The 27341-nt window shown below is 54.7% G+C and overlaps 3 protein-coding genes across 4 annotated transcripts; all 3 read left to right on the plus strand.

Moving 5' to 3' along the window:
• Positions 1-300: 300 nt before the first annotated feature.
• On the plus strand, positions 301-3990 carry LOC143410466 (keratin, type I cytoskeletal 19). The gene is made up of 6 exons (XM_076871350.2): positions 301-732; positions 2459-2541; positions 2771-2927; positions 3201-3362; positions 3480-3605; positions 3736-3990. Exons 1-6 carry the CDS (start codon positions 301-303, stop codon positions 3988-3990), a joined length of 1215 nt encoding a protein of 404 aa, XP_076727465.1.
• Positions 3991-8790: 4800 nt separating this feature from the next.
• On the plus strand, positions 8791-12900 carry Krt15 (keratin 15). 2 transcript variants are annotated; one of them, XM_076871213.2, is made up of 8 exons: positions 8791-9318; positions 10241-10323; positions 10446-10602; positions 11033-11194; positions 11293-11418; positions 11603-11823; positions 12271-12296; positions 12806-12900. In XM_076871213.2, the coding sequence occupies exons 1-8, from the start codon at positions 8791-8793 to the stop codon at positions 12898-12900; spliced, it is 1398 nt and encodes a 465-aa protein (XP_076727328.2). The 2 variants fall into 2 exon arrangements, with proteins under 2 accessions (XP_076727328.2, XP_076727329.2); XM_076871214.2 differs by lacking the exons at positions 12271-12296; positions 12806-12900 and having other exon boundaries at positions 8965-9017; positions 9102-9318; positions 11603-11827.
• A 7969-nt stretch (positions 12901-20869) lies between these two features.
• LOC143410463 (keratin, type I cytoskeletal 13) lies at positions 20870-23689 on the plus strand. The gene is made up of 6 exons (XM_076871344.2): positions 20870-21340; positions 22372-22454; positions 22638-22794; positions 22971-23132; positions 23245-23370; positions 23465-23689. Exons 1-6 carry the CDS (start codon positions 20870-20872, stop codon positions 23687-23689), a joined length of 1224 nt encoding a protein of 407 aa, XP_076727459.2.
• The last annotated feature ends 3652 nt before the right edge of the window (positions 23690-27341 follow it).

Here is a 27341-nt window from a genome sequence, read left to right on the forward strand (position 1 = left end):
ACAGAGGTGTGCGCGGCCAGGGCTTCAGAGTGGGTTGGGGTGGGGCAGCGCCGGGGAGGGTCGGGGCCTCGGTTCCTGGGAGGAGAGTTGGTGCAGAGCCGCTGGGAGTTGACCAATGAGGAGAGGGCCCATATTTGCACTCAGGAGTCTGCAAATTCCTCGGGGCTCAGATATCCGCCCCGACACCCGTCCCCCTCCCCCACCCGCCTGGGGCATAAAAGGCGCCAGGTGAGGGCCTCGCCACTCCCCTTGCAGTCCGCAGCTTCTCAGGCCAGTGTCGCTCCTGTCGTCTGCCTCGCCATGACTTCCTACAGCTATCGCCAGTCCTCAGCCACCTCGTCTTTCGGGAGCTTGGGCGGCGGCTCCGTGCGTTTTGGGGCTGGGGGCGCCTTCCGCGCGCCCAGCATCCACGGGGGCTCAGGTGGCCGTGGCATATCCGTGTCCTCTGCCCGCTTCGTGTCCTCGTCCTCCGCCGGGGGCTACGGTGGCGGCTATGGTGGCGGCTATGGTGGCGTCCTGGCCGGGTCCGACGGGTTGTTGGCGGGCAACGAGAAGGTGACCATGCAGAACCTCAACGACCGCCTGGCCTCCTACCTGGACAAGGTGCGCGCCCTGGAGCAGGCCAACGGCGAGCTGGAGGTGAAGATCCGCGACTGGTACCAGAAGCAGGGGCCCGGGCCCTCCCGCGACTACAGCCACTACTTCAAGACCATCGAAGACCTGCGGGAAAAGGTGGGTGGCGGCCGGGCCGCCGGAGGTGCACCTGCCGCGGTGGGGCGGTCGGCGGCCGGCGGCGTGGAAACCCTGCCTGGCGGGCTGGGCGAGGCGAGGCGCGGGCGGGAGCGTGCCGGTTAGGACGCGGGAGGGCCCGTGGGGTGGGGCAGAGGGAAGGCGGGCCGGAGGCCAGAGGAAGTGGAGGCCGATGGAGGGAGGGGGAGGGAAAGTGGGTGGGACCCGTAGAAGCGGGAGGACCCGGTTGGGGCTCCAGGAGAAGGGAGGGCGTGTCCGCAGTCCAGGGAAAGGGGGTCCACAGAGTGAGAGAAGACGGTAAAGGCTGCCCAGGGGTTCTGCCAGAGGCTGCAGCGGCATAGGGAGCTGACCTGGGGGGATCTGGTCCACCCGAGCCAGACCTGCCCCTGCGACCCCTGTGTGGGGTGTGGGGCCCCCTGCATTCCTCTTCTATCACCCAGCAGGTCTGGTTTTCCTCATGTTTAGGATTTGGTCACCTTCCACTCTTCTCCCTCCCAGGGGCCACCCAGGCCTAAGAGGAAGGAACTCTAGGAAGAATTGGAGAGCCCTGGGCCCCGGAAAGGAGGGAGGTAGGCAGAGGCCTTGGGCCTTTGCTTGCGTAAACCTCTGGCCTGGAGGACTAGGTACAGAGGCAGCTCCCTGTGGGTCTGAGCCACAGGCTCTTATAGGGAACTCCAAAGTAGGCCTTGGTCTCCACCCAAAGGAAAAGTTCCATCCTGAAGAAATGGGTCATTTAATAGTCCCCCAATATTTGATCTCCCATCCTGTAGCTCCCAGAACTTTTCCCAGTTTCAACCATGAACTAACTTAGCCTGGAGCTGGGTGCTGAGGGCCTGGACCTGGATCCACAGGTGTGGGAGAGCTGGAGGAGTTAACAGCCAGCTAGAACAGTGCAGTTCCCAGTTTTCAAATTGACATACAATGAGAAATACAGTTTACTATTTACCCAGTACCTCTTCTCTTCTCTTCTTTTCCTTTACTCCTGCCTCCTCCCCCAGAAGGCAAAAGCTTCTTGAACCAATTCTTACCCTACTTTGGGTGATCCCCTCTGATTTTTATATTTTGTTCAGTTTCACTAAAAAATGGCAAGTTACCTCCTGGTGACACTGACTACTGAGCTATAACCACTTTGGAAAACGCTGAGCCAGAGTACTGTAATTGGTGCTGTGTTGGAAGATGTGAATATGCCTCTCAGGTCACAGAGTCTTCAGATGAAAGGGGAACTTGGAGGATTTCCACTTCTGTAAAGTGGGAATGCCCACTGACCTGGTTTAGAGGTTATAAAGAGTGAGGCACAAAGTGCCTGGCACATAATAGATGCTCAACAAATAGGATCCTTTTTCCTGAAGGCACCCTGTCCTTGAGTGGGTTTCAAACGACTTGCTTCACTGCATCTGACTTAGAGACCCCCTTCAGACCATTTAGAAGTTCACTGGGCATAGGACTCAGAGATGTGCCCCCAGACTTGCTTCCCTGCCCACCTCTCCCCACCCACCCTTCCTTGTAGTGTGTCTCCTGCCTCAGCTCCTGGAGATGAACTGATTCCAAGGCCTCCCAGAGAGCAGGCAAATGGGCAGCAGGGATGGGTGGCTGGGTATTGGTCTCTGGAGAGTGGGGGGCGGGGACATACTCATTTTCTTCCCACTTCTCTGGGAAGAAAGTGGGTGGGCAGGGTAGGTATGCCATAATGGCACCTTCTGCCTTCCAGATTCATGGTGCCACCATTGAGAACTCCAGGATTGTCCTGCAGATTGACAATGCCCGTCTGGCTGCAGATGACTTCCGAACCAAGTGAGTCTTAATTCCCTGGAGAGCAGGAACCAGGATAGCAGGGTGTGTGTGTGTGGTGGCAGGGGGGCAGTCCTAGTCCTTTGTAGGGCTCGGTGTCATTTGACTTCACCCCCCCTAGCAGGCCTAAAGCAAGCCCCTATAGACTCCTGAACCCTGGGGAACTGGGGAAGTAAGTCCTCTGAGGTGCAGAGCCAACTGGGGCCCGACTGCCACTATTTTTCTTTGAAAGGTTTGAGACGGAGCAGGCCCTGCGGCTGAGCGTGGAGGCCGACATCAACGGCCTGCGCAGGGTGCTGGATGAGCTGACCCTGGCCAGGACCGACCTGGAGATGCAGATTGAGGGCCTGAAGGAGGAACTGGCCTACCTCAAGAAGAACCACGAGGAGGTGGGTCAAACTGGGCCATTTGTCCATTTCATCCCAGGTCCCAAGGCTGAGAATCATTGATCCTGTACCCTCTGACTGTGGCTACCCTCAGCATGTAGTGATCATGGCTCCCAGGGTTCTAGCAAAGGGATGGTGATCACCCAGTGTCCTCCCCAGTGCTGGCTTCTAGGATTATACCTGAAAACCAACCTGCTTTGGGGGTGAAGAAGTGATTTGGCCCAGGCCCAGTGGGCTCGGTGCCCTGACATGCCCACCTCTGCTGTATATTTCCAGGAAATCAGTGCCCTGAGGGGCCAGGTGGGTGGCCAGGTCAACGTAGAGGTGGATTCCACCCCAGGCATCGACCTAGCCAAGATCCTGAATGACATGAGAAGCCAATATGAGGTCATGGCTGAGAAGAACCGGAAAGACGCTGAAGCCTGGTTCACAAGTCGGGTAAGCAGGGAGGGGGAGCAGGTGCACTTTGAGGGATGGGGTGGCGAGGAGAGAGGGCTTGGTGTCCCCCTCCCAAAGGTCTGCCCCAGTCCTTATTCCTCCCCTCTCTGTCTTCAGACTGAGGAGCTGAACCGGGAGGTTGCTGGCCACTCGGAACAGCTCAAGATGAGTGAGAGTGAGGTCACGGACCTGCGACGTACCCTCCAGGGTCTCGAGATTGAGCTACAGTCACAGCTCAGCATGGTACGTGTCCCTGTCCTGTAGGACACACCTGTGCCCTTGAAGTCTGGGGTGGCCGGGCTGGTGGTGGCTGTACCCGTGTCCTCTCTGGGAGCTGTCTCTGCTGAGACACATCCCGTCTCTCTCCTCTCAGAAAGCCGCCCTGGAAGGCACACTGGCAGAGACCGAGGCCCGCTACGGAACCCGGCTGGCGCAGATCCAGGCGAGGATCAGCAGCATCGAAGCCCAGCTGGGTGACGTGCGGGCTGACATCGAGCGACAGAACCTGGAGTACCAGCAGCTCATGGACATCAAGTCTCGGCTGGAGCAAGAGATCGCCACCTACCGCAGCTTGCTGGAGGGCCAGGACGCCCACTACAACAATCTGCCCAACCAGCTCAACATCTGAGTGCATCTGAGTGCGAAGGCTCCTGGGCTCCTGTCCTCCTGCAGAGGGAGGCCCCTGGGCAGGGGCAGGGGAGGGGAGGGACCTTACCCTGGCTCTATCCCTGACCTGTCAATAAAACTTTATGGCCCCAGGGAGGAAGGATGTGTGGTTGTTATTTCAGCCCATGGAGAGATGGGGCAGTCCTTGGCCCTGTTTAGGTTTTATTTGAAACAAAGTCCACTCTGTCCCAGGAAAGGGAAGGGAGGGCAAGGGCGCTGAGGTCCTTCTGCTGTGGTGATAATTCCTGTTTGCATGTCTTTAAGCATTTCTTCTATTCTACAGAGGGGTAAACTAAGGTTTAGAGAGGCGAAGGGGTTTGTCACATGGGTAACTGCTCGAATAATGGCAAAGGTGGGGTTTGAAACTGTGGTTCCAGATTGAGTTCTTTCTGTTGTACTCTCTTGGGGGTTGGGGAGAATGAGTGTGTGTGTGTGTGTGTGTGTGTGTGTGTGTGTGTGTGAAATGAATATTTATTGAACATCTACCATGTGCCATGAAATCAAAACAATCTTAAAAGTATGAGCTGCATTTTATATATCAGGAAACTGGCTCAGATAGTTGAGTAACTTGTTCAAGGTCACATAACAAGTATATTTATGCCACAGTCAGAATTAGAATATATACTTCCTGATACTTAGTGCGTGATGTCACTCCTGCCCAGGTGGTCTCTTAAAGTTGACATCATTTGTGCCAGTCTTGCTCCATATGAAGGCTCTGGACTGGGATCCTCTGGGGTGGTTCCTCCCAACACATTTCTCCTAACCTAAACTGGGGCTTTGGGGTTAGATATTCCCCTGGCTGGAGACGGTGTCCCTATCCCTATGTGTCTTGGTTCCTGCACTAACACATTTATCCTTCCTGGGGCAACCCTGCATAATCCCCTTACACCCACTAGCTCATGCCTGGGCCCAGAGACTGGAATGGGACCCGGCTGTGACCCAGACCTCCCACACAGACCCCCAACCTGGCTTGCCTGGGGCCTGCCAGGGACCAGCAAAGGCACCAAGTCCCAGCTTCCTGGTATGGCTCTGCCCTTGGGTGGGTATGGTCCTGCCCCTGTGGTTTACAGCTCAGCTGTTAAGAACTGAGGCCAATTCAAGGCAATCAGAGGCCCACAAATCAGTCCCACTTCCCCTGGGTGGAGGGCTTCCAGATAAGCTCTCCATGACAGAAGGCTGGCCTGTGGAGGAGGGGGCAAGGGACCCACCTCACACCTGCATCCTAGTTCTAGAGGAAAACTGATGCTATCCTCGCTGCCCTGTGCCCGGGACACCGCCAAACCTCACGCGGATCCCGACAGGTGTTAACGCCTCCATTTCCTTGCAGATCTCAGAGAGGCCCCCTAGTTTGACCATGTGCCCCAGAGTCCAGTTCTTCCTTGGCATTGTGCAGCCCCGGGGTAGCCCTTCTGCCCTCCCTGGGCTGTCCTCTCTGACCTCCAGGCCCCTCCAGCCCCTTCTCCCATTTAACGTCTCAGGAAGGTTTGGAGCACGAGGCAGAGGCCTGGCCACATCCCCAGGCTGGGACTGTGCAGAGATTCTGGTCCCCGCCCATGAAAGCCTCCCTTGTTGTCCCAGCTGAAACCCTCACTCTGCCCAGGGGCCCCTGGAATGTGGCTTGGGGCGGGGTCTGGGCGCACACAGGTGCGGCCAGCTGGTGACTGGGTCCAGGTCTGGGTGTTGGGAATGAAGCCTTCCTTTGTGTTCGCGGGGTGAGGGGCAGGGCAGGAAAACTCTTCTGTCTCAGTCTGGGAGCTGCACCTGAGGAGACCTGGGTCAGGAGACAGAGGGCGCTGGGGTCTTTCCCCTCACTGCTGTTCGTCATGGCTGCTCCAGCACGTGAAGCATTTCCTGTCAACCATCTTGCTATCGCCTCGTGAGTCCGGCTGGGCTGGATTATTTCCATTTTCCTGATTGGTAGACTGAGGCTCAGGGTAAGGCACCCTATCCAACACCACATGCCTGGAAATTGAGAAAGGAGGAACTCAAAGGTGAGTCTTTAGCCCCCAGGTCGTGTGTTCTATCCCTGGCACACCCCTGGGGAACAGGAGTTGTGTGAGTAGGATCTAACGTTTATGGGAACCTCCTTCCTATGTGCTCTTAAATGTTCACTAGGGCCCTGTGGCTGGGGTCAGTGTTAATAGCTTCATTTAAAATCAGGAACCAGTCCCAGAAGCTGAGTCACGCCCAGAGGTGGAAGCCAGCCAGGGTCTTTCCACTGAGCTGCATGGCCCCATTTCAAGGAGGGAATGTCCAGCTTCAGGGACGCCTGTCTGGCTACAGTGGGCAAAGGACAGAAACTGGCACACAGCAGCCTGGGTCGGAGCCAGGGAGCAATCCTGGCAAGGCCGTCCTGCCTGGCGCTAATGAGGAGGCCCTAGGGGCCCCGCCCAGACCTTGATTGCAGTCGCTGTTTGGACTGAAATTAAGGATTTGCAACCAGGACAGCAAGGAGCCAGCTGCCTCCCCTGGCCTGGGCTGGAGAAAGAAGCGAAAACCTTATGAGGGGCTGCTGGAGAAGAATTGGGGTGCAGAAGGGGAGCTGGCTGGGGTGCAGACTCCCTCACCCCGGGGCGACGGCCGAGTAATTGTTCTGGGTTAATTGCAGGGGCCGCCATGTCTGCAGAAGCTTTAATGAGCTCTGGCTGATCTGGCCTTGATTATTTTTCTTTCGGAGGAAAAGGCAATATCCTCCCACCCATGAGACAATACTACCCTGTCTGGGCCAGAACTTGGCGGCCTGGGTTCCTGTGTGAAGCTGGGTCTGGAGGAGTCCACCCCACCCTCCCAGACCCGCAGTGGTCCCTTCAACCCAGCTCGGATGCAGGAATCGGAGTCTGAGGGAGGGTGTTCTTTTCCTGTGCCCTGCTTCAGGAGGGATCCAAGGACCTATCTGGGTTCCGGTGGAGACCCTTGCTAGCTGTGCCATCTTGCACAAATTGCTTCACCTCTCAGAGGGCCAATTTTTATCCCTTTTAAACTTGGGCAGGGGTCATCCTCTGTGTGTGGGGATGGATTAAAGGGGACAGTGGATACAAAAGTGCTTGTTAAATCATGAAGTGTATGGTAGCAGTGGATTATGTTATTACAGCAGAACTAAGATCCACTTTTGTTGCTCAGTTGGAACTGGCGCAGGTGGGTGATGCTGCTAAGCTTGGAGCATGATAGGCTCACGAGGTAAGATCTGATGTCCACGGACAAACACCCTCCTGCTAAGGGTATGGGGGAGTCCCAGGTGTTGGGTGTGCAGTCACCACTCTCTTACTCAGATGATGAGAGCCAGGGGAGGCAGGCTGGGGCTCTTGGGTCTTAGTGCTTGCCTGGAAGTGTTAGCTGCCAGTGCCCAGTGCCATAAAAAGAACGTGTCTAGAGTTTCACATGCATCATTGATAGATGCAGGATTTGAATCCAGACCTCAGGACCCTAGAGCCCTGTCTAGTCTTGGGTGCGGCCACCCCAGTCCAGAAATCTTCCTCCATGTTTTTCAGTTTAGTCTAGCTCATCTCTACATTCTGTAGGCCCTGGAGCCAGGTCAAGGGGGGCAGGCCATACACCTAAATGATGCTGCCCACAGGTGCTAATGTCCTTGGAAAGTGTGACCTGGAGCTGGCAGGCTGCGGAAATGTCTCTCCTGATTGCTCGACTGACCTTCTGTGTAAAGTAAAGCCTTGATCTTCGAGGTCTCTGGTGCCTTCCACCTGCTCGCCAGGCCTCCCCACCCTTCCTTCTCCACAATGCTCAGGCGTGCAAAGTTTTCTGGCTTCATCTCTCCTGAGCCTGCAGCAATTGACAGGACAAATGGGGGTTAATCTGGCCCTGTTAAGCAGCGACATGCCTCTCCCTGGAGAAGGCAGGGGCTTCTTGGAACTTGCCCCAGCCTTATCTGCAGAGGTTTGCCCCAACTCGTCCCGTCTGGGAGCAAGCAAAGGTTCAGTGACATGTGAATTTGGCAGGTGGCTGGATTATCAATCAGCCCCTTGTCAGCTCTGAGCCTGCTGGGCCTTTGTGAGCTAGCCAGGGACATGGGGCTGGAGGCTGGGGGTTCTGGAGAAGCAGGAGTGGGCATCCAGGGGAGGAGAGGTGGGAGGAAAAAAGTCCGTTTGCCACACCAGGGACAGATGCTCACCCCCCTGGTCACCGCAGCCAGAACTTAACTCATGTCTCCCTCTCCTGTCTTTAGTCTGTCCCCTGAGTCCTACGTTCCCATCCTCGGGGGCCTGGGCTCCCTGTGTCCTGCAGGCTCATGCACATAGTCTTTGAATGAGAGAACACGGAGTGGTGACTTGGAGTGGGGTGCTGTCCACCCTGGGCCAGGGCAACAAAGTCCAGCTGAGGGCACTGCAGCTTCCCTGCTCTAACGGGATGGGCAGAGGCTGTGGGAGCTGAAACGTGCTGAGAGTTTGCTCCCTGCCGCTCTTTTTCCTGGGGTGGAGAGGGTGAACCTGTAATCCAAGTGTTAAAACTGTGGCCGCGGGGCAAAACACCATTACTTCTGAATCATCTCTTTTGTTGCATTAAAAAAAAAGAAAGAAAGAAAAACTGTACACGAGCCTGTGGAGGTGCGCAGGCAGCTGTGTTTGTCAGGAGGGCAGAGGAGTTGGCTTCACTCTGGGGGAGGAGACAGGCCCACGGCACCCTCGGAGGGGTATATAAGGAGCCCAGGCTGGGGGCCACGGGCACTGCGCTCCAGGTCCAGCCCAGCCCTCACCTCCTGCCTGTGCCTTTCTGCCTGCTGAGAGCTCACCAGCACTGCTGCCCAGCCATGGCCACCACGTTGCTGCAAACTTCTTCCTCCACCTTCGGGGGTGGCTCGACTCGAGGGGGCTCCCTCCGGGTTGGGGGAGGGGGCTTTGGTGGAGGGAGTCTCTATGGTGGCGGTGGAAGCCGTAGTATCTCGGCCTCGTCGGCCAGGTTTGTCTCCTCGGGGTCAGGAGGGGGATATGGGAGTGGCATGAGCTGTGGCTTTGGTGGAGGGGCAGGTAGTGGTTTTGGTGGGGGTTTTGGTGGTGGCTTTGGTGGGGGTTTTGGCGGTGGCTTTGGTGGGGGTTTCGGTGGTGGCTTTGGTGACTTTGGTGGTGGCGATGGTGGCCTCCTCTCTGGCAACGAGAAGATCACCATGCAGAACCTCAACGACCGCCTGGCCTCCTACCTGGACAAGGTGCGCGCCCTGGAGGAGGCCAACACTGACCTGGAGGTGAAGATCCGAGACTGGTACCAGAAGCAGAGCCCTGCCAGTCCAGAACGTGACTACAGCCATTACTTCAAGATCATTGAAGAGATTCGGGACAAAGTAAGTCTTCAGATGTCAAAGAGAGGGGAGCAGGTGGCTGGTGGCCTGTGCACGTCTCTGACTCAGTGTAACTGCTGGCTGGGGAGATCCTCTCCTGCCCAGGCAATGACTGTGTGCAGTGTAACCTTGGCAAACTTGAGAAGCACCTGCTTTCCAGGTGCAGATGCTGGTACACATTGCTACACTTGGCAGTTTGCAGGGAGGGAAGGATCTTGGAATCATGTTAGGGCAAACGGGACATTTGATTATAAAGAGCAACTCACCTTTCCTGTCCCAGACACCTTGCAGGGTTTGCATGAAAAGTGTTCTTCTACCTTCTTGGCAGAGATGGTGTTGTAGTATAACCTTTTGATCCCTAAATGCCAGGACGTCCAGCCTCACGTTTTAAGGACCATCTTTAGTGCCAAAAGCACCTTCAGGACTTAGGAGAACTGGGAACTCACAATAGGCTCTGCCATCCCCCACCTTCTCTTTTACTCCCTGGGACCAATTTCCTCATCTGTAAAATGCTTTTCTTAGCCACTCTTCAGGTTCTTACTGGCCATAATACTTGGTCCACCTACAATCTGTCAAGGGGTGCAGGAGGCAGAGACTATGAGCCATGCCCAAGGAGGTTGCAGACAGATCCCTGAGAGGGCTGTTGACGGGAGCCGACCACACCCCTCTCTAGCTTGAACCTGGCCAGCCAATTCTCATAGGGATTCCAGACTATACTGCTTCCTTGACCTTCCCTGCCTTGGGGACAGGGAGGGGTCCCAGGGAGTGGGGCAAAGGCACTGGAGATGAGGCCTGATTCTGTCTGCTCCCTGGGTTCTGCAGGTTTCCACTGGTGGTGTTGGAGGGGAGGGTGTTGGTGAGGGGTCCAACCTTGCATGCAAGGTGGGACATCAGCAGCCCTGAGAAACAACTTGGCCCCCTGCAGATCCTGGCCGCCACCATCGACAACTCCCGGGTCATCCTGGAGATTGACAATGCTAGGCTGGCTGCAGACGACTTCAGACTCAAGTGCGTTCTCATCACCCTCTCCCCTCCCTGCATCGCCCCCTGGGCTGGGCCTTCCTCTTCCCCTGCCTCAGCAGCCCGGGCCCCTCACGTTCCCTGACTTTGGGCTCCCTTTCTCTTCCCAGGTATGAGAATGAGCTGGCCCTGCGCCAGAGCGTGGAGGCCGACATCAACGGCCTGCGCAAGGTGCTGGATGAGCTGACCCTGGCCAGGACTGACCTGGAGATGCAGATTGAAAGCCTGAACGAGGAGCTGGCCTACCTGAAGAAGAACCATGAGGAGGTGAGAGTGGCCGGAGGCTCTGGCTGGTGGGAGGCAGAGCAGGGCTGCTGGGCCTCCCCAGAGCTGGCTGAGGGTTTAGTGGTTCAGAAATGCACCCTCCTTGCAGAAAATGTTTCCAGGGACAGAAAAAACCACTGTCCTCTGGTGTTCTGGCCAGCCATGAACTGCTGTCTTGGTTTGTTTCAGGAACTCAAGTAAAGATCCTAGTCTCTCCAGTCCTCCCTCGGCAGGACCTAGAGCAGGAAAGGGGTCCTCAGAGCTGAGGGGTCCATGGCATCAAACCTTTTTTTGTTGCAATGGGAAACAGAGGGGGTGGCATGTCATGGTCACATCTTGAATTAGGGACAGAGCCCAGATTGCCCCATCAGGACCCCAGACTCTTGATTCTCTCTTCTGCCCTTTGTCTTTACTGGGCTTCCCCCACCCACAGGAGATGAAGGAGTTCAGCAGCCAGCTGGCCGGGCAGGTCAACGTGGAGATGGACGCAGCACCCGGTGTGGACCTGACGCGCATGCTGTCTGAGATGAGGGAGCAGTACGAGGCCATGGCGGAGAAGAACCGCCGGGATGCTGAGGCCTGGTTCTTCAGCAAGGTGGGCCTGGCCTCCCTGCCCTGCCCCTTCCCAGCTTCCCACTCCCCACGTCTCCGAGGAGGCCCCTGGGGCTGACATTTCTTGTGTATGACCCACAGACTGAGGAGCTGAACAAGGAGGTGGCCTCCAACACTGAAATGATCCAGACCAGCAAGACGGAGATCACGGAGTTGAGGCGCACCATGCAGGGGCTGGAGATCGAGCTGCAGTCCCAGCTCAGCATGGTAGGGCCTCCCGCATCTCATCTCACCCTGAGCCCTCAGTGTCAGATGCTCCCATCCTCCATGGCTGGTGAAGCCCTGGAGTTCTCAAGCCCCCTTGGAGGTGGCTGCCTGCATTCCCTCCCATTCCTCTGCCCCCACGCCCTCGGTGAGTTCCAATGTGTCTATGGATCTGTTGCTCCATCAGAAAGCCGGGCTGGAGAACTCATTGGCGGAGATCGAGTGCCGCTATGCCACTCAGCTACAGCAGATCCAGGGGCTCATCAGTGGCCTGGAGGCCCAGCTAAGTGAGCTCCGCTGTGAGATGGAGACTCAGAGCCAGGAGTACAACATGTTGCTGGACATCAAGACTCGGCTGGAGCAGGAGATCGCTACCTACCGCAGCTTGCTTGAGGGCCAGGATGCTAAGTAGGGGTTTGGGCATGGTGGGAGGAGGGCTGTGACGCAGGGTCATCCTAAGAGGACCACAGGGTATCCCGAGGCAGCTGTATGATACAGTGCAAAAAGAACTGAGCTAGGAGAAAAGGGTCTGGACTCTGCTCTGGTCTCTGGCTGTGTCCTTGGGCAGGTCATGCTACCTCTGTGGACCTGTGCTTCTCCTGTAAATGACAGAGTGGTGCTAGCGGTCTCTAAGATTTAATGCTTGTTTCATTCTCTGTGTGAAGTAGATGGGTTATTACTATAGATCAGAGGGTTCTAGCTTGGGGGTGGCAGGCCTAAAGGATGTAAGGATGTCTCAGGCTCTAGAGAAGGTGGGAGGGGGCTGGAGAGGACCACTTAGCCGTCCCAAGCAGCTTCTCTTGGGGAGAGCAGGAGTTTTACCCTTTGCTTACATCTGCTTCCCCTCTCCTTCAGGATGGCGGGCGTTGGCATCAGGGAAGGTAGGTGCAGGGTGGGGACTGGAGCTATTGAAGCCACTATTGCCCTTGGAATGGGGAGGACAGAAAAAGAGACCAAACACCCAGTGGGGCAGGGAACTCCCATCCCAGGATGCACACCTTTCCCAGTGGGACCCTTGACTGGTCCCAGGTAGGGTGGAGGTTGGGGATTTACTGAGACCACTCCAGGCTGAGCAGGCTTTGTCCTGGGCTTCTCTCTCCCCCAGACCCAGCCTTTCTGCATGGATGGTGAGATGCCCACGATTTCTCCTGTTCACTGGCAGCTTAAAAATCCTGCATTATTGCTCAGAGCTGGCATACCTGCCATTGCCGTTGCTCAGGTCTTTGATGAATAATTCAATGCCAGACCTCCTGGCAGCTCGGACAGGATTGGCCAGTGGCCATTGACAGGGGTGCTGTCCAGTTTTCCCACAGCTTAGCCTGGGTCCTGGCCACCTTGGGAGAGAGAGGGCAGGTTCCTTCATGCTAAAACTTGCTCCTTCTTTCTACAGCCTCCCTGGGAGGTGGTGGCAGCAGCAGTTTCCACATCAAGGTAGAGGAGTCAGTGGATGGAAAGGTGGTTTCCTCCCGAAAGAGAGAAGTCTAAGCGCCCAGCAGGAGAGCAACGTTCCTTGCTACCAGCTCCCCTTCCCAGGCTGAGTTGGGGACTGGAATGCGAGAGGGGGCTGGAAACCAAACTCCGGTCCCTACCTTCAGAAAGCAACTGGCTGATGTATGTCCCTTCATCTCCTAGTTTGGGGCTTTGCGTGTTCTCTCTCCTGTCTAATGCTCTGCACCTCCTTCTTGGCAAGGAATGCAAGAAACAAATGTTTTGGGTAACAAGCTCATTGTATCGAGTTTATTCCTGCAATAAAGAACTACTTTTCCATTTGCAAGTTTTTCTTGGTAGTGTGTCCAGTTTTTCTTGGTGGGGGTCTGGGTTGGCCTCTGGCCTCCAGGGAGGTCCAGGGTCCCCATGTGCTGATATCTCTATCCTGTTGACCTCTTCCTTGCCCGCTCATATGTAATTCGTTCTTTGAGGAACCCAGGGCGCTAGAGGCTAGAACCACAGTGCAGCTCAGGAGACTTGCTCTTCCATGGGGCACTGGGGAAGTGTGGGTGTCGGGTTCCCTCAGAGCAGTTTGGTGCATCTAGTAGGGAACTTGACATGTCTAGTAATTATTTGCCAAGCGACAGGTTGAGCGTATTGTTCTGCATTGTGTGGCTGGTACTGTGCTATGCACGCTCGCCCACGTGTCCCACAGAGTACTCACCACTGGAGTGGAGGACCCTGAATTTGGAGAGATGAAGGACTTGCCCAGTGGCTTCATGGATGGACGGTCAATGACAGGGCTGGACTGGGCCTCACATTTTTATGACTCTAGGACCAGTGCTTGCTCTGGGACCCTGGGCCATGGCCCTTCACCGTCTCTTGCAGGATCTTCTCCTGGCTTCTGCTTTTCCGTCTGTGCTTCTCGGACTTCCCCTTTTTTCTAGCCAGGCACACTTGACCTCCAGGTTGGCTCTTTCTGTCTGCCACCCTGTAACAAGCTGGCCCCTGTGTCCCCCCAAACCTACACCTCCTTCTGAAGGGCACTTAAAATGCCCAGAGGGGAAGATGCCAGCTCTCCCAAGCTTAAGCCTGAAACAACATCAAATCCCACATCTCTCTTGTCCCAGACTCCTGAGGCCTGATAAAACAGCAGGGTCCACGCATGTCTGGTTCTTGCTTCTGGTCTGGGGCTGGTTTCTCTGAGCTCCAGGATTCATAGCCCTAAACAGGCAGCAGGAAAGGGGGTGGGGAGCAGAGAAGTCTGGGTGCCTCAGCTGGGCTGGGTCAGGCCCTGGGGCGAGGACTGGGGATGGGAAAGGAGAACCGGTTCCCTAGTCCTGCTGGAAGGAGCAGGTGGGAGGGGCCTCTTTGGAAAATCTGATCTTTTGGGGAAAGAACCCAGCCCTCTGAGAGGGTCACCATGCAATTTTCTGGGCAAAGGTGCTGCCCCTGAAAGCTTAGTAGAAGAGAGACAAGGTGGTTCCAGCTCTCTCTGGGACAGTTGGAAGGGGAATGTGCCTCCTGAGAGCATGGAGGCTGGAGGGAGGCAAGAGTGTTCACAGTAAGCCAGGCCCCGGGCGGGCTTTTCACGATGGCATCTCATTAGTTCTCCTGTAAACCTGGGAGGGGGTGTCAACCTTCAGCATAGTTTCGGAAGAGAGGAAACTGAGGCTTGGGGGAAGTTAAGCAACTTGAATGAGGGCCACAAATGAGAAATGGCAAAACTGGGTCTGGGACATGTCTCTGATTCCAGAACCTTTTCTTTCCCTTGATGTCATCAAGTGGCAGAAGCTGCAAGACCTTTCTTTAGAGGGTGTGCTGATCTGAAAGCCATTCTATTTTTTTTCCTTTGGGTACAGGGATTGAACCCAGGGGTTCTTAACCTCTCAGGTACATCCCAGCCCTTATTTTTTATTTAGAAACAGAATCTCCCTGAATTGTTTAGGGCCTTGCTGAGGCTGGCTTTGAACTCGCGATCTCCTGCCTTAGCCCCCGGAGCCACGAGGATTACAGGCGTGCGCCACTGCTCCTGGCCTGAAACCCATTCATAACCTCTGGAGCATCCTGTTCAGATGCTGTCCTCACATCTCATTTTTGCCTCCCATGCTGTGGCTTAAGCTCATGCTGAAGCTCCAGACATCAGCTGCAATGTCCCTCATGTCCAGGGAAGAGTGAGGCCCTGTTCCAAGCCTTCTATGGTCCCAGGTGGTAGAAGCTGGGGACTTGGTAGCTGCTCTGCCTCATGAGCCTCTGGCCTCTTGGGCAGGTCTCAGCCCTCTGAGCAGCCAGCAAGCATATTCTCCTCCTTCAGTTTGCAAAAATAACAACCTCTGCAAAAGATGCAGCGAGGCTAGGGAGGACTCGGCCTGCGGGCCGTCAACATGCCTTCTCTCAGAACCGGACCCTGAATTGGGGGTCCGAGGGGAAGCTGCTTTCATCTCCCTGGAGTGCCTGTTTCTGCTCTCCTGAGACCCCCCTAGAGGGACTATCAAAGAGGTCCTTGGAACCTGCCAAAGCCTGTCCCCAGCCTGACCTGGAGTGAAATGCCTGTATCCGGGGATGGCCTACTCCCTGCTGAGCCCTTAAATAGTCTCCGAGAGGACATGGCACACCTTCTGCCTGCCCTGGGCTGAGGCCAGGCTTGGGTTCCAGCCCATCTGGAAAGCAGGCAGCAGGCGATGCCCCCTCCCTTCCCCACAGAGAGAGGGCAGCTTTGGGACTAGAGATTAGAGCCCTGGGCGTGCCGCTGCTCAGGCGGGGCTTCCCGGAACAGGCATGGGGCAGGCCTGCCACTGTCTCCCTGGGGACCTCAGCTGGACCCTGCCCCTCTTTGGACCTCAGTTTCCCCATCTGTAAATTGAAGAGTCTGGCCAGACAAGATGACCGTTAAGCTGTCTATGAGACCACTTGTGCCCTGGAAGCTCAGGGAGTAACCTGGACTGTGAGGTGTGTCACCGCAGGCGCTGTTCTTGCCGAGTCCTTGGAGCGGGTGCTGAATCCGTGTGTGTGGAAATGAGACATGAACTCTCTTCTCCTTTGCATTTTCCAGCCAGATGGCAGGACATACTCTAGTAACTTAGGCATGTGCCCACCTAGTAGTGGTCACCTGTGCAGGCAGCTGGCAGCAAGAGAGCTCGTCTCCTGAGACTTGGAGCTGGGGTGACCCCTTGGATGCCACTCCTGTTTGTCATTTCTTCTCACCTACACCCACTAGTCAAACAGTCCCCCAAACAGCTTCCTGGGCACTCCTCAAGGGCTCCCCTATGCCAGGGGCAGTATTTGGGGGTGCATTTGACCAAGATCCTGTCCTCAGGGAACCTAACAGAGTGGGAGAAATGAAATAGGAATGTACTGTCATTTGTCTGGTGGCTGTGGGTGCCATAGTAGCTGTGGGGACCACAGAGGGAAGGAGGCAAAGCCATGTGTCAGGGTGGAGGCTCAGAGGATTCTCTGATCATCTAATAACAATGAGCTTGCGTTTCCTCATTGTAACAGGGAGGTGAGATGGAGCAACCCTCCACCTGCCCAGTGCCTCCTGAATCTCAGGTATTTGAGAGGCCTCAAGTACTAACTCATCTAATCCCCATTTTTTCAGTTGTGGCTGTGGAGGCACTGAAAGGTTGAGTAACTTTCTCAAGGTCACATAGCAAATCAGTGTCCGATGAAGGACTGAAACTCAGGTTCACCTCATCTTTGCTGATCTTGCTCTTTCTGGGAAGCTCAGGTGAGGTAAAAGGGATTTAAGAGTTGGGTATGGTAGACCTGCAAGGGCCTACGGCATTGAGGCTGGTCTGAAATGACTTCCAAGTAGCTCTGTGCCAAGCAGGTGTTTTTGAGGAGAGGATGCTGCCCAGAAGGCCTGTCTGTGGAGGGGCTGCCTTTCAGTAGAGGCCTCTCCCCTGTGGGGAGCCTCAGGACCATTTGGGAAGTGGGTTCTAGGCCTTGGAGTCCAGGGAGAGAGGGAGGGAGGAGTCTTCCCCAAACAAGAGTCTCTGCATTATGAGCTGGGGGACAGGGTTCAGATGAACAACCTGGCAAGTATGGGCATATCTTTGAGAGCCAGAGACTTGGGAAGGCAAAGTACTGCAGGCAACTCAGATACCAGTTCAATGTAAGGTCCACAATGAGCTGGAGCTGGTGGCAGAGTTAAGGACCCATGCATTTGGGAAGCAAGACCACCCACTGGCCGGGCATGGGGTGCTGTCGAGGCTGGAGAATGGAAAAGGCTGCAGAGGACGCCCTGGCTTGGGTGGGGATGGTGGGAGCACTGGCCTGAGCGTGGTTTACAGGCAGTAGTTACGACGCAGACAACGGAGTCCGAGGTTCTAATCTTGCTTTGACCCAAATGAGCTTTCAAGTTTGAGCAGCATATTTAACGTCTCTGGGCTTCAGTTTCCTCATCTGCACGAAGGAGACGATAAATAGAGTTGCTTTGAAATTAGATCATGCACACAGAGGGTTGATCATAGCGTTCCATGAATGTTGGCTTGTGCCCTTTCTATTATCTTTGAACATGTATGGAAGGTGAGTGCAGCAAAATCAAACTGCTTTTCCTGCTCCTCTTACTTCACCCTTAACACAGAGCACTCCTGTGACCCAGCGTGTGGGTTTTCCCCACGTCAAGCAATTTTCTGACAACAATGAGGTGTCCCTCAAGGCAGTTCGATTCTGACAGTAACCAGAATTAGTGTGGACCCTACAGGTTGGGGGCTCCATCCCACAAAGACTACTCCTTGCTTCAGATGCTAATGGCAAGTAGTTGGTCCCCAGGTTGCCTCATGGCTTCAGTCCAATTGGGCTGCATGTCACAGGTCCCCAGGACCTCCTTCTTGGGTTTGATTATTTGCTATCGCTCACAGAACCTAGGAAAACAGTGTGCTCACTCTTGCCAATTTATTATAAAGGTTGTTTTAAAGGAAGCCAGAGGAAAGGATACATAGGTGAGGTTTGGAAGGGTCTCAGGTATAGGAACTTCTGTCCCCATAGTGTTGGGGTCTGCCACCCTCCTGCTTCTTGTTCATTAGGCTGGGAACTCTCTGAACCCTAGCTTAGGGGTTTCATCATGAAGGCAGGATCAATTATTAACTTCATCTCTGGCACCCCTCCCTTCCTGAATGATGGAGGGTGGGTGGGGCTGAAAGTGATTCTAGTGAACAGCTGCCTCTCCAGGAGACCACTGGTACACACCTTGTGAGAACCAAGGGTTTAGGGGCTCTGTGTCAGAGACTAGGGCTGAAGACCAAATAGTAAAACAAATGATGCTCCAGCACCCCTATCACTCAGGGAATTATTAGGAGTGTTAGGGGTGATATTAGGTTTAGGAGCTCTGTGCCAGGGACCCAGGATGAAGACCAACAGATATACCTATTTTGTTATATATCATAATATCACAGAAATACACAGGGGTTGATCAATCTGAGTTCATGGCCAGGCTACCAAGACACCATTAGGAAGGGAGAGGTGGAGAGAGAGAGAGAGAGAGAGAGAGAGAGAGAGAGAGAGAGAGAGAGAGAGAGAAAGAGAGAGAGAGAGAGGACAGATTTACACTTTGACTGACTTCATTGCAATCTTGGACAAGGGACTTGCCATCTCTGAACCAGCAGATGTCTCATCTAAAAACAAGGGGCTAATAAAACCCGCTCCTATCACTGCGGGTAAAGGACAATGTGTTAAGCATGGGCATGAATGTAGTTTTCCCATGAAATGTCACTGGGGAGAGGACTGGATTTGGTGTCACTCTCCCAAAAGGCAGAGCAGAGAGCTTAAGCTATGCTAGCATTGCTTCCATTAGGTGTGGGGTGGGGAGAGGGAGTCCCTGCTCGGGTGGATGGGGCTGTGCCCTGACCCCGGAGTGGAGGCATGCCATGGCCACCCCCGTGTTTGTTCTGCTGGGTTTTGGAGGATCTGTGGCATTGTAACCCAGAGAGGCGTTGGCCCTAACCTGTTTGTCCGCCCAGGGAGGATTGGGGTATTGTCACCCCAGGCCTGGCAGGTTCCATTAATCTCCTTCTTGTCAGTTTTGATCCTCTACTGAGAGAGCCAGGGTTCTTTCTCGGGGCTGAATCACACCTTTGCAGAGAGCTGAGCCATCAACTTGAAGCAGGAGGGCTGGCAGGGTGAGGGGTCAGCCCGAATCCTGACTCAGCATGGTGCCGGGGCACCCCAGCCTACCCACCCTCTCTCCCTAGCACTGCCAGCTGCCAGCTGCCCGCTGAGTGAACGCAGGCCTGTTCCCATATCCCAGAACACAAAAGGCAAGACCCAGATCTCTCTTTTCTGGTCTTGCTGAGCAAGGGAAGGGGGCTCCAGGGTAGCCTCATGCCTGAGCCACCACACCCCAGTCCTTGGTCTGGTTCTGCACAGATCCTTGTGGCTGTTCCTGGGAGGCCATCCATGGCGACCATGGCCCCTGGTCCCAGGCTTCTCTTTTTCAGCCCTGGAAACTTCTATTCTTGGCTCTGAGAAGCCACCCCAAGTCCTGTTCTTCTGGCCTGAACGGTGAAGCTCCTTTCTGGGATGTTACTAAGTGTCTCTGAGTATTTAAGTCACATCCTGGGTCCCAGAAGAGACCCTGGCCCTAGGCCATGGGTCACATCTTCCTATGTGGCCTCTTAGTCAAACACAAACTGAGAGAGATGTCATGTGAGAGGGCCCTGCTCTGGAATGAGAAGACCTTATTTCCAGATTTGACTGTGCCTCCAAGGCAGTTACTAAAATGGGAGAGTAAACCCAGGCTGGTCAACCCTGACACTATTGACCTTTTTTGGCCAAATAATTCTTTGCTGTGGGGATTTTCATGTGCTTTGTAGGATATTTAGCAGCATCCCTGGCTTCTACCCCCACCACCCATTCTAAGTAGCATTCCCCTAGTGTGACAAACAAAATGCCCCTAGACATGGTCAGGTGTCCCCTGGGGAGCAGAATAGCCCCTGGCTGAGAACTTGTGAACTGATCTCTGGTAACAGAGGTGGGAAGAAGAGTGGTTACCTTAGGGGGGGGTGGGGTATGGGTAACAACTGGGAAAAGGTACAAGGAGATTTATGAAGGGCTGGAAAGTTCTGGGTGGTGCTTGCATAGGACATGCGTAGGCAAAAATGAATCAAGCTCGACGCTAATGATTTATATACTTTACTGTATGAAAAATATACCTGAAAATAAGTCTTAGTGTTAGGCAGAACAAGATTTGGGGGTCACTTCTGATCCTACCCTCAAAGTTTTTTTTTTTTTATTGTATAAAAGGGGGTAATATAGGACCCACCTCCTGCTTACTGAGTGTAAAGCACTCAGCTCCGTGTCTACGAGTGGTAAGGGCTCCAAGGACATCGGCTATTACAACGTGCGGGATCACTTCCTCTTTCAGTGCCCCAATTTCCTCACCTCTATTTGATCCCTGAGGTCCTCAAAGGCCTCTTGTCACAGCCACTTTTTCTGATGGTCTTTGCGGCATTTCTTTGTCAACCTAAATACAATCGAGGCAGTCGATTCTATGAGACCAACAAAGTTTGCCATCAGAGTTGCTGGGAGCACGGGTGTAGACAAAGTGCTAAGGAGGATTCAGAATATTTCATTCAGAAGTTTGAGCACTAGGAAGAAGGGAGGCTGAGGGCTGCGGTGACCTTCCACAGCACGGGGCCATCGGCAGCCACTCAATGCCCATTCTAACACTGGGTGGGGCTGGCAGCCTGCAGAGTGAGCGTCTTACAGGACAGGTGAGGTAGAATTCGGTTGTCAAGGGGTAGACTCAAGCAGAACACCGTTCCCGCTGAATCATCCCTTTTGTGTTAAGGATTAAAAAAAAAAGCCACCCCAAAATCTGCAACCCACCCCGGAGAGCAGAGGCAACGGGGCCTGTGGGAATCGAAGTGCAGTTGGCACTAAGTCAGAGGGTGGGGAAGGGAGGAGAGAGGATGACCCACCTCCACGTAGGGTGCATAAAAGGCACCCGCACCAGGGAAGAGCCACCGTCCTGGGCTCAGGCCACACCAAGCTCCTGTCTGCACCTGCTCTCAATCTTGCTCCCACCATGAGCTGTCGCCTGCAGAGCTCCTCCACTAGCTATGGCGGTGGTTTCGGAGGTGGCTCTTGCCAGCTGGGAGGAGGCCGCAATGTCTCCACCTGTTCTACTCGATTCGTCTCCGGGGGATCCGCTGGAAGCTATGGGGGCGGCATGAGCTGTGGCTTTGGTGGAGGAGCTGGTAGTGGCTTTGGAGGTGGTTATGGAAGTGGCTTTGGTGGAGGTTTTGGCGGTGGCTTTGGTGGTGGCTTTGGTGACTTTGGTGGTGGCGATGGTGGCCTCCTCTCTGGCAATGAGAAGATCACCATGCAGAACCTCAATGACCGCCTGGCCTCCTATCTGGAAAAGGTGCGTGCCCTGGAGGAGGCCAATGCAGACCTGGAGGTGAAGATCCGAGACTGGTACCAGAAGCAGAGCCCTGCCAGTCCGGAACGTGACTACAGCCACTACTACAAGACCATCGAGGAGCTCCGGGACAAGGTGAGGCCTTGGATGCCAAGGTTGCCTGGGACAGAGCAGACCCTTGGAGGTCAGGACACAGTGTCCCTCAGGGTCTGGGTGTGGATGGAATTCACATCCTCCTTGTAGAGGAAGATTCTAGTTCTTCACCATCGACAGTCTCTGCTCCTGGTGGGCTTTCTCACGCCATGACTTCTTAAACGCATTTTCTCCCATGATTCATGTTTCTTGATGTTGTTACTCATGTCAACATTTTTTTTTTTTTTTTTTTTATGGCTTCTCAAACAGTTATGTTGTTAGTGACTGGATCTCTGTAATCCTAGCCCATCGAGTTCTCTGGAAACATGTCAGCTTTAAAAGCTACTCTGAATGACTAAAATCAACAAAGAAAAGGAGACATGTTCGTTCGTCGTTCTGGGAATAATTGTTTATTTTGGAGTGATCCTGTTTAAACTCCTGTTGTCAATTGGCAACCACAAAGTGGGGGGAAAGAGGCAGAGGCTTAGGAAGTGGTGGCATGAGGCCTGTTCATCACTCTGTGACACCAGCTTGTCGGAACAAAAATCCACCAGCCTGGGCTGAGCCCCAACTATGTGGGGTGGGCTGGAAGTGCTTTGGCGTATAAAGAGCAAGAAATTCTGAGGGATGGGAATAGTTGCTTGATTGGGAGTCCAGCTTCAGGGTCATTACTAGGCGATATATGGAGCAACCGAATCCCTTCTGACCTTAAGGTCAGAGGCTCTCAAGACAGTGACCTGGGGAGGTGGCAGGTCTGAGACTGTCAGGACATGACTACCTGATGATGTGCTCAGGGGGACAGTTCCCCTGAAAGGTACATCCCGGATCTGCCCCATCATGATCAGACAGGGAATACTAATGTGACAGAACACACTGAAGGGGGCTGGCCTCACCCCTCCCTTTATAGAGGAGAAACTGAGGCCCAGAGAGAGGTGTCTTGTCTCAGCTCAAGGACAGCGAAGAGGCAGAGTACTGCCCTTGTTTTGCTCCCTAAGTGTGTGGACCCTCCAAAGGCGACCTTCTGTGTTTTGCAGATCCTGGCAGCCACCATTGATAACAACAGGGTCGTCCTGGAGATTGACAATGCCAGGCTGGCTGCTGACGACTTCAGGCTCAAGTGAGTTGATTTCCCTCTCCCTTTCCCGGCTGTCTCTTATTTTAGACAAATGCTGAGCTGACTGAGGACCCTGGAATATCTGGGGGTGAAGGCCTTGGAGGGGGAGTAGAGTCCGGCCCAGGGGAAAGGGCGGGTCTAAGATCATTTATGTCTCGTTTTAAAAGAAATGTTTTAATATTTCAGGTATGAGAATGAGCTGGCCCTGCGCCAGAGCGTGGAGGCCGACATCAACGGCCTGCGCAGGGTGCTGGACGAGCTGACCCTGTCCAAGACCGACCTGGAGATGCAGATCGAGAGCCTGAACGAGGAGCTGGCCTACATGAAGAAGAACCACGAGGAGGTGAGGGGGGATGCCAAGCCTCCATCCCAGTGAGACAAAGGCAGCCCTCTGCTGCAGTAGGACATAGCCCTTCACTGTGGCACCTGGAAGCACTTTCCAGAACATTCCATCAGCTCTCAGAGCCAAGGAGGGGGAGGAAGAGGAGCTCCACACATCTTCCTTTCCCTTCATCATAGGAGATGAAGGAGTTCAGCAACCAGGTGGTAGGCCAGGTCAACGTGGAGATGGACGCCACCCCTGGTATCGACCTGACCCGTGTGCTGGCAGAGATGAGGGAACAGTATGAGGCCATGGCAGAGAAGAACCGTCGGGATGCCGAGGAATGGTTCCAGAGCAAGGTATTAGCCCTCCTACCCCCCAGGTCACCAGGCAGTGCCAGGTGGACATGGCCTCTTGGCCAGGAGTACGTAGGTGGGCTCCTGCATCCCTTTCTTTCTGCTTGACTTTCAGAGTGCAGAGCTGAACAAGGAGGTGTCCTCCAACGCCGCCATGATCCAGACCAGCAAGACAGAGATCACGGAACTCAGGCGTACACTGCAGGGTCTGGAGATTGAGCTGCAGTCTCAGCTGAGCATGGTACCCGTCCTGCCCCTGGCCAGCAACCACCACCTCCAATTCTCCCTTCAGTCTGGCTTTCCTCCCATAACATTTTTTTTTTTTGCTCCACCAGAAAGCTGGGCTAGAGAGCACCTTGGCTGAGACGGAGTGCCGCTACGCCCTGCAGCTGCAGCAGATCCAGGGCCTCATCAGCAGCATTGAGGCTCAGCTGAGCGATCTCCGCAGCGAGATGGAATGCCAGAACCAGGAGTACAAGATGCTGCTGGACATCAAGACGCGGCTGGAGCAGGAGATCGCCACCTACCGCAGCCTGCTGGAGGGCCAGGACTCCAAGTAGGTCCCTCGGCAGCTGCTGTCTTGGGAAAGTTGCTGCAGGATCCCTGATGTCAGAGCAGTCGGGGCTTTAGAGACCGACTCTCTCTTGGCAGAGAGGGGATTGCTCCTATCTGAGCTTAAGGAGCCTAGAGGGGACCAGGACTCCCCTCTTCTCTCCAATCAGACAAGGGGCCTTTCCTCCATTGGCTGCCAGTCGGTACTTTTGAACATTCTAATTCAGGCCTTCGATTGGACAGGCAGGACTAGGGACGTGGAGGGAACATCTAATATGGGAAAACTTTAGCTTGGATGAGCCCAGCCCAACAAAGCTATTTGGATAGTGATCTAAGTGCCATCAGACCATTAGCAGAGACCAAGCCATCCCTGTGGGCTCAGGGGTCAGGGGGAGGTGGGGGTGAGGGTGCTGAGTGAACCAGAGGCAAGCCAAAGCTTCTGGAAAACATTCTGAATCTTGGGGACAATAATATTTCCTTTGGAGAGCTCTCAGGCAGACAAATGGAGAGATAAGAGAGTCAGAGGAGCAGGTAGGCCTTGTGGACGCCTGATCCTACTGCTCCCTGGGCTGGGGACACTGCTAGGACACAAGTGAACTCAGGGCTCCAAGTGATGACCTGAGCCACTCCATCAGAGGGACAGGTAGGCGCCTGACCTGGGTTACCCTCTGTTTATGGCGGTCTCTTTCTTCTCCCTTGCAGGATGACAGGCCCCCCTGCCTCTGGAGGTAAGGAGACAGCATCATGGGGAGCTGGGATAAGGCTCCTGATTATTGGGGACCAAGGGGAGGCAGTGCTCACTCATGAGTTCAGGGACGGGGTGGAGCTGGAGAGGAAGTGGTCGGTTACTCACCTAATTTATTTTCCAACATAGATGACTTGTCCCATAGAGCTACTGGGCTGTCTGGGAAAAAAATCACCACTGGGGGCAATTATCAAAGTCCTTATCAAACACCTCCTGCCTAGGAGTTTGTGAACCTTCTTGGTGACCCAGGTCTGTGGGTCATCTCCATACTAAGCCTCTCTGGTTTCCTTTGTCTTTCAGTAAGTGGCAGCTCTACCAGTCCTACCCCAGCCTCCAGTCGCCGTGTCTTTTCAGACTCCAATACTGCCCGGAGGTCTTAATTCTGCCCGGCACCCCCTCCCTCTGCCTGCAGCAACCACTGGAGGAGAAACCTGATGGGTCCCCACAGGAGAGCGGGGGACTGCAGGATTGGAGGCCAGTCCCTCCTCCCAGGACCCCCGCCCCCCCACACCGACACTCCCTGCGGGTGGACACTCCCTGCTCTTCTCTCCCTGTTGGCTTCCTCCCCCCCCAGCCCCCCACCCTGTACTGCCTGTTCTTTCCTTTCTCAACTTCTCTACTAAAAAGAAGAGATGATTCAATAAAGTTTCCTGGCTTTTTGCAAATGCACTTTTGATTCTGGTCTGGTTTTTGAAGGTAATCCCTGCGAGGGCCCTGATTTGGGGGCCACAGGGGAGTTGGGTAGGGGTGGGCTGAGCAGCTAACCCAGACCCCGCCAGGGGCAGGAGCCTCCCATCTGAGAAGCACATGAGTCCTGAGGGCCCCTGAGCTCACAGGTGCAATGATGGCAAACACGGAAGGTAGCTCCCAGAGAGTGGTGTCCAGCAAAAGTGGACAAATGGAACGTACCCAGGTGGGCAGGAGCCCCCAAACCTGTGGATAGCCAGCTGTGGAGGCGGCAAATGGTAGAGTTGGGGGATGGGGAAATGTGGGGGGAAGGTAGAGAAGGCTCTGGGTATGTCCCAAGGGGCCCAGTCATGCGGTGGTTTGGGGAGGAGGAGGCCTGGGACAGGGATCCCAGCCTGCTGCCTCCCTGCTTCCTGCACAGAACCTCCTTTCAGGCAAATGGCTTTATTTTGGCTAGGGGCACCTAGGCCTCTGTCCTCTCCGAGGTCCTGCAACTCCAGACCACTCAGGGAACCAGCTCAGGACCCACCACTCACGGAGGGGCTCAGCCTGTGCTGACCTCCCCTGCCACTCTCTGTGCTCTGCTTTGTCCTGTCCCTCTGGGTGTCTGACTCAGAGCCACAGCCTCCCCTGGCTGTGCTGGCTCCTTGCATGCTGACTTGTCTCCTGGATTCTGTCATAGATGTTTTTTCTCTTTTCACTTTCCCCTTGGGCCATCCTGGATGAGTCCAATTACCCACATGTTCTAATGACCCCCAAGCCTGGATCTCCACCGAGGGCTCGCTCAGCTTCAGATTTACTTGCCCAATTGTGTGGGGGACATTGCCTCCTAAAATCCACATGTCCAGGATACCCCTGTCACCCTCCCATCTCTGTCCCTTTCTGGTTCCTACTCCAGGGACCTGCAAACCCCAGCAGAAGCCAGCAGGCCCCCTCACACCCTCCACAGTGCCTCCCATGGATGTTTTGGCTATGACACCTTTCCAGGTCCTGGCGCACTGGACATGTTGCCTCAACCCCCTTTCTGGCTTCCCTGCCTCGGGTTTGTCCTTCCCCTTTCTCCAGGCTCCATACTCCAGTCAGGGTGACTGTTTGAAACTCAAAGTCTTCTTCCTGCTCTGAGATGCCCCCAAAGCCTGGCTTGCTTTCCTGGCCCCCTCCTCCCTCCCCCCAGCCCCGGCTCTGGCACCAACCTCCCCAGCACACCCCAAATTGTGCCCCCCAAAAAACTACTCTTGTTGAAGCAGCCACAGGCTGGATGTTGGGGACCCTTGTTCCAGTGTACTCTGTCTGATCTAAGCTTTCTCCTTCCTCCTCTTCCTCTCCACATCCTGTCTTTATTTTATTGGAGACCGCTAGGTTTTTATTTCAGATTCAGACTGAGATGGACACGCTCCTCCACGGCCTCCAGCTGCCGTGGGGCACACTTGGGTGCTCACATGCCCATAGCCACTGGCCCCCATGTTCACAGTGGGTGACGGAGCTGTCTCCTCATCATGAATTCGAGCAGCCTGCTGGAGACAGGGGCTCCGCCAGTGCTTGTTAAAGGAAGAGATGTACAAAGGAACTGGGAAACTACTTCTCAGGTGTCATTTGAATTTTGTCAGGGAGTTTTTAGGCCAGAGGGTGGGAGGTCTTTTCTGGCCTTTCCCACACCTCCCAGCAAGGCCCCCTGTGCTGATGGCCATCCGATCAATGATGGGAAGAGGTTCGAGGTTCTGCAACCGCCCGACCTAGTTTGTATCCCAGCTCTGCGGCTTGCTCCATTTGTAACCGTGGGCAAAGTATGAATCTTCCTGCTAAGTGCTACTTCCCCGATAGGTTATTAAGGGCAAGCACTTAGAACGGTCCCTGGCACAGAGTAAGTGCTCAATAAACAATACCTCTGGTCATTACCTTTCTGGTTCTCTTTGTTAACCTGTGAATTCCTGCAGGGCAGGAACGGTCTCATGGGTCATCTATATCCTCATTCCTAGCATGTTTTAGGAGCTGAATAAAGGCATTGTATGGAGGAACTGGGGAATGAACAAACAGAGGCCACAGGAAATAGAAGAGGTGAGCAAGCGCATCTACTGAGGGCACCAAGAGAAGGAGCAACTGCCCCAAACAGAGGAGTCTGGGTCCTCAAAGCTGAGCCACCAGTGGCGTGTCCAAGGCAGCCTGGGGTTCTGTTCCCAGTCCTCGCTGGTCCTGGAGCAGACCGAGGACCCAGGCTGAGACTACTTAGG

Source organism: Callospermophilus lateralis, chromosome 11 (assembly GCF_048772815.1).
Source record: "Callospermophilus lateralis isolate mCalLat2 chromosome 11, mCalLat2.hap1, whole genome shotgun sequence".
In the NCBI taxonomy this organism is placed as follows: domain Eukaryota; kingdom Metazoa; phylum Chordata; class Mammalia; order Rodentia; family Sciuridae; genus Callospermophilus; species Callospermophilus lateralis.

Excerpts from the sequence above, each read along its gene's own strand:
- LOC143410466 (XM_076871350.2), top strand. The coding sequence starts at position 301 with ATGACTTCCTACAGCTATCGCCAGTCCTCAGCCACCTCGTCTTTCGGG. Across the intron at positions 2,542-2,770 it reads GCAGATGACTTCCGAACCAA|GTTTGAGACGGAGCAGGCCC; the intron begins GTGAGTCTTAAT and ends TTTCTTTGAAAG. Across the intron at positions 3,363-3,479 it reads AAGCCTGGTTCACAAGTCGG|ACTGAGGAGCTGAACCGGGA; the intron begins GTAAGCAGGGAG and ends CTCTGTCTTCAG.
- Krt15 (XM_076871213.2), top strand. The coding sequence starts at position 8,791 with ATGGCCACCACGTTGCTGCAAACTTCTTCCTCCACCTTCGGGGGTGGC. Across the intron at positions 11,419-11,602 it reads TGCAGTCCCAGCTCAGCATG|AAAGCCGGGCTGGAGAACTC; the intron begins GTAGGGCCTCCC and ends TTGCTCCATCAG. Across the intron at positions 11,824-12,270 it reads CTTGAGGGCCAGGATGCTAA|GATGGCGGGCGTTGGCATCA; the intron begins GTAGGGGTTTGG and ends CCTCTCCTTCAG.
- LOC143410463 (XM_076871344.2), top strand. The coding sequence starts at position 20,870 with ATGAGCTGTCGCCTGCAGAGCTCCTCCACTAGCTATGGCGGTGGTTTC. Across the intron at positions 23,133-23,244 it reads AGGAATGGTTCCAGAGCAAG|AGTGCAGAGCTGAACAAGGA; the intron begins GTATTAGCCCTC and ends CTTGACTTTCAG. Across the intron at positions 23,371-23,464 it reads TGCAGTCTCAGCTGAGCATG|AAAGCTGGGCTAGAGAGCAC; the intron begins GTACCCGTCCTG and ends TTGCTCCACCAG.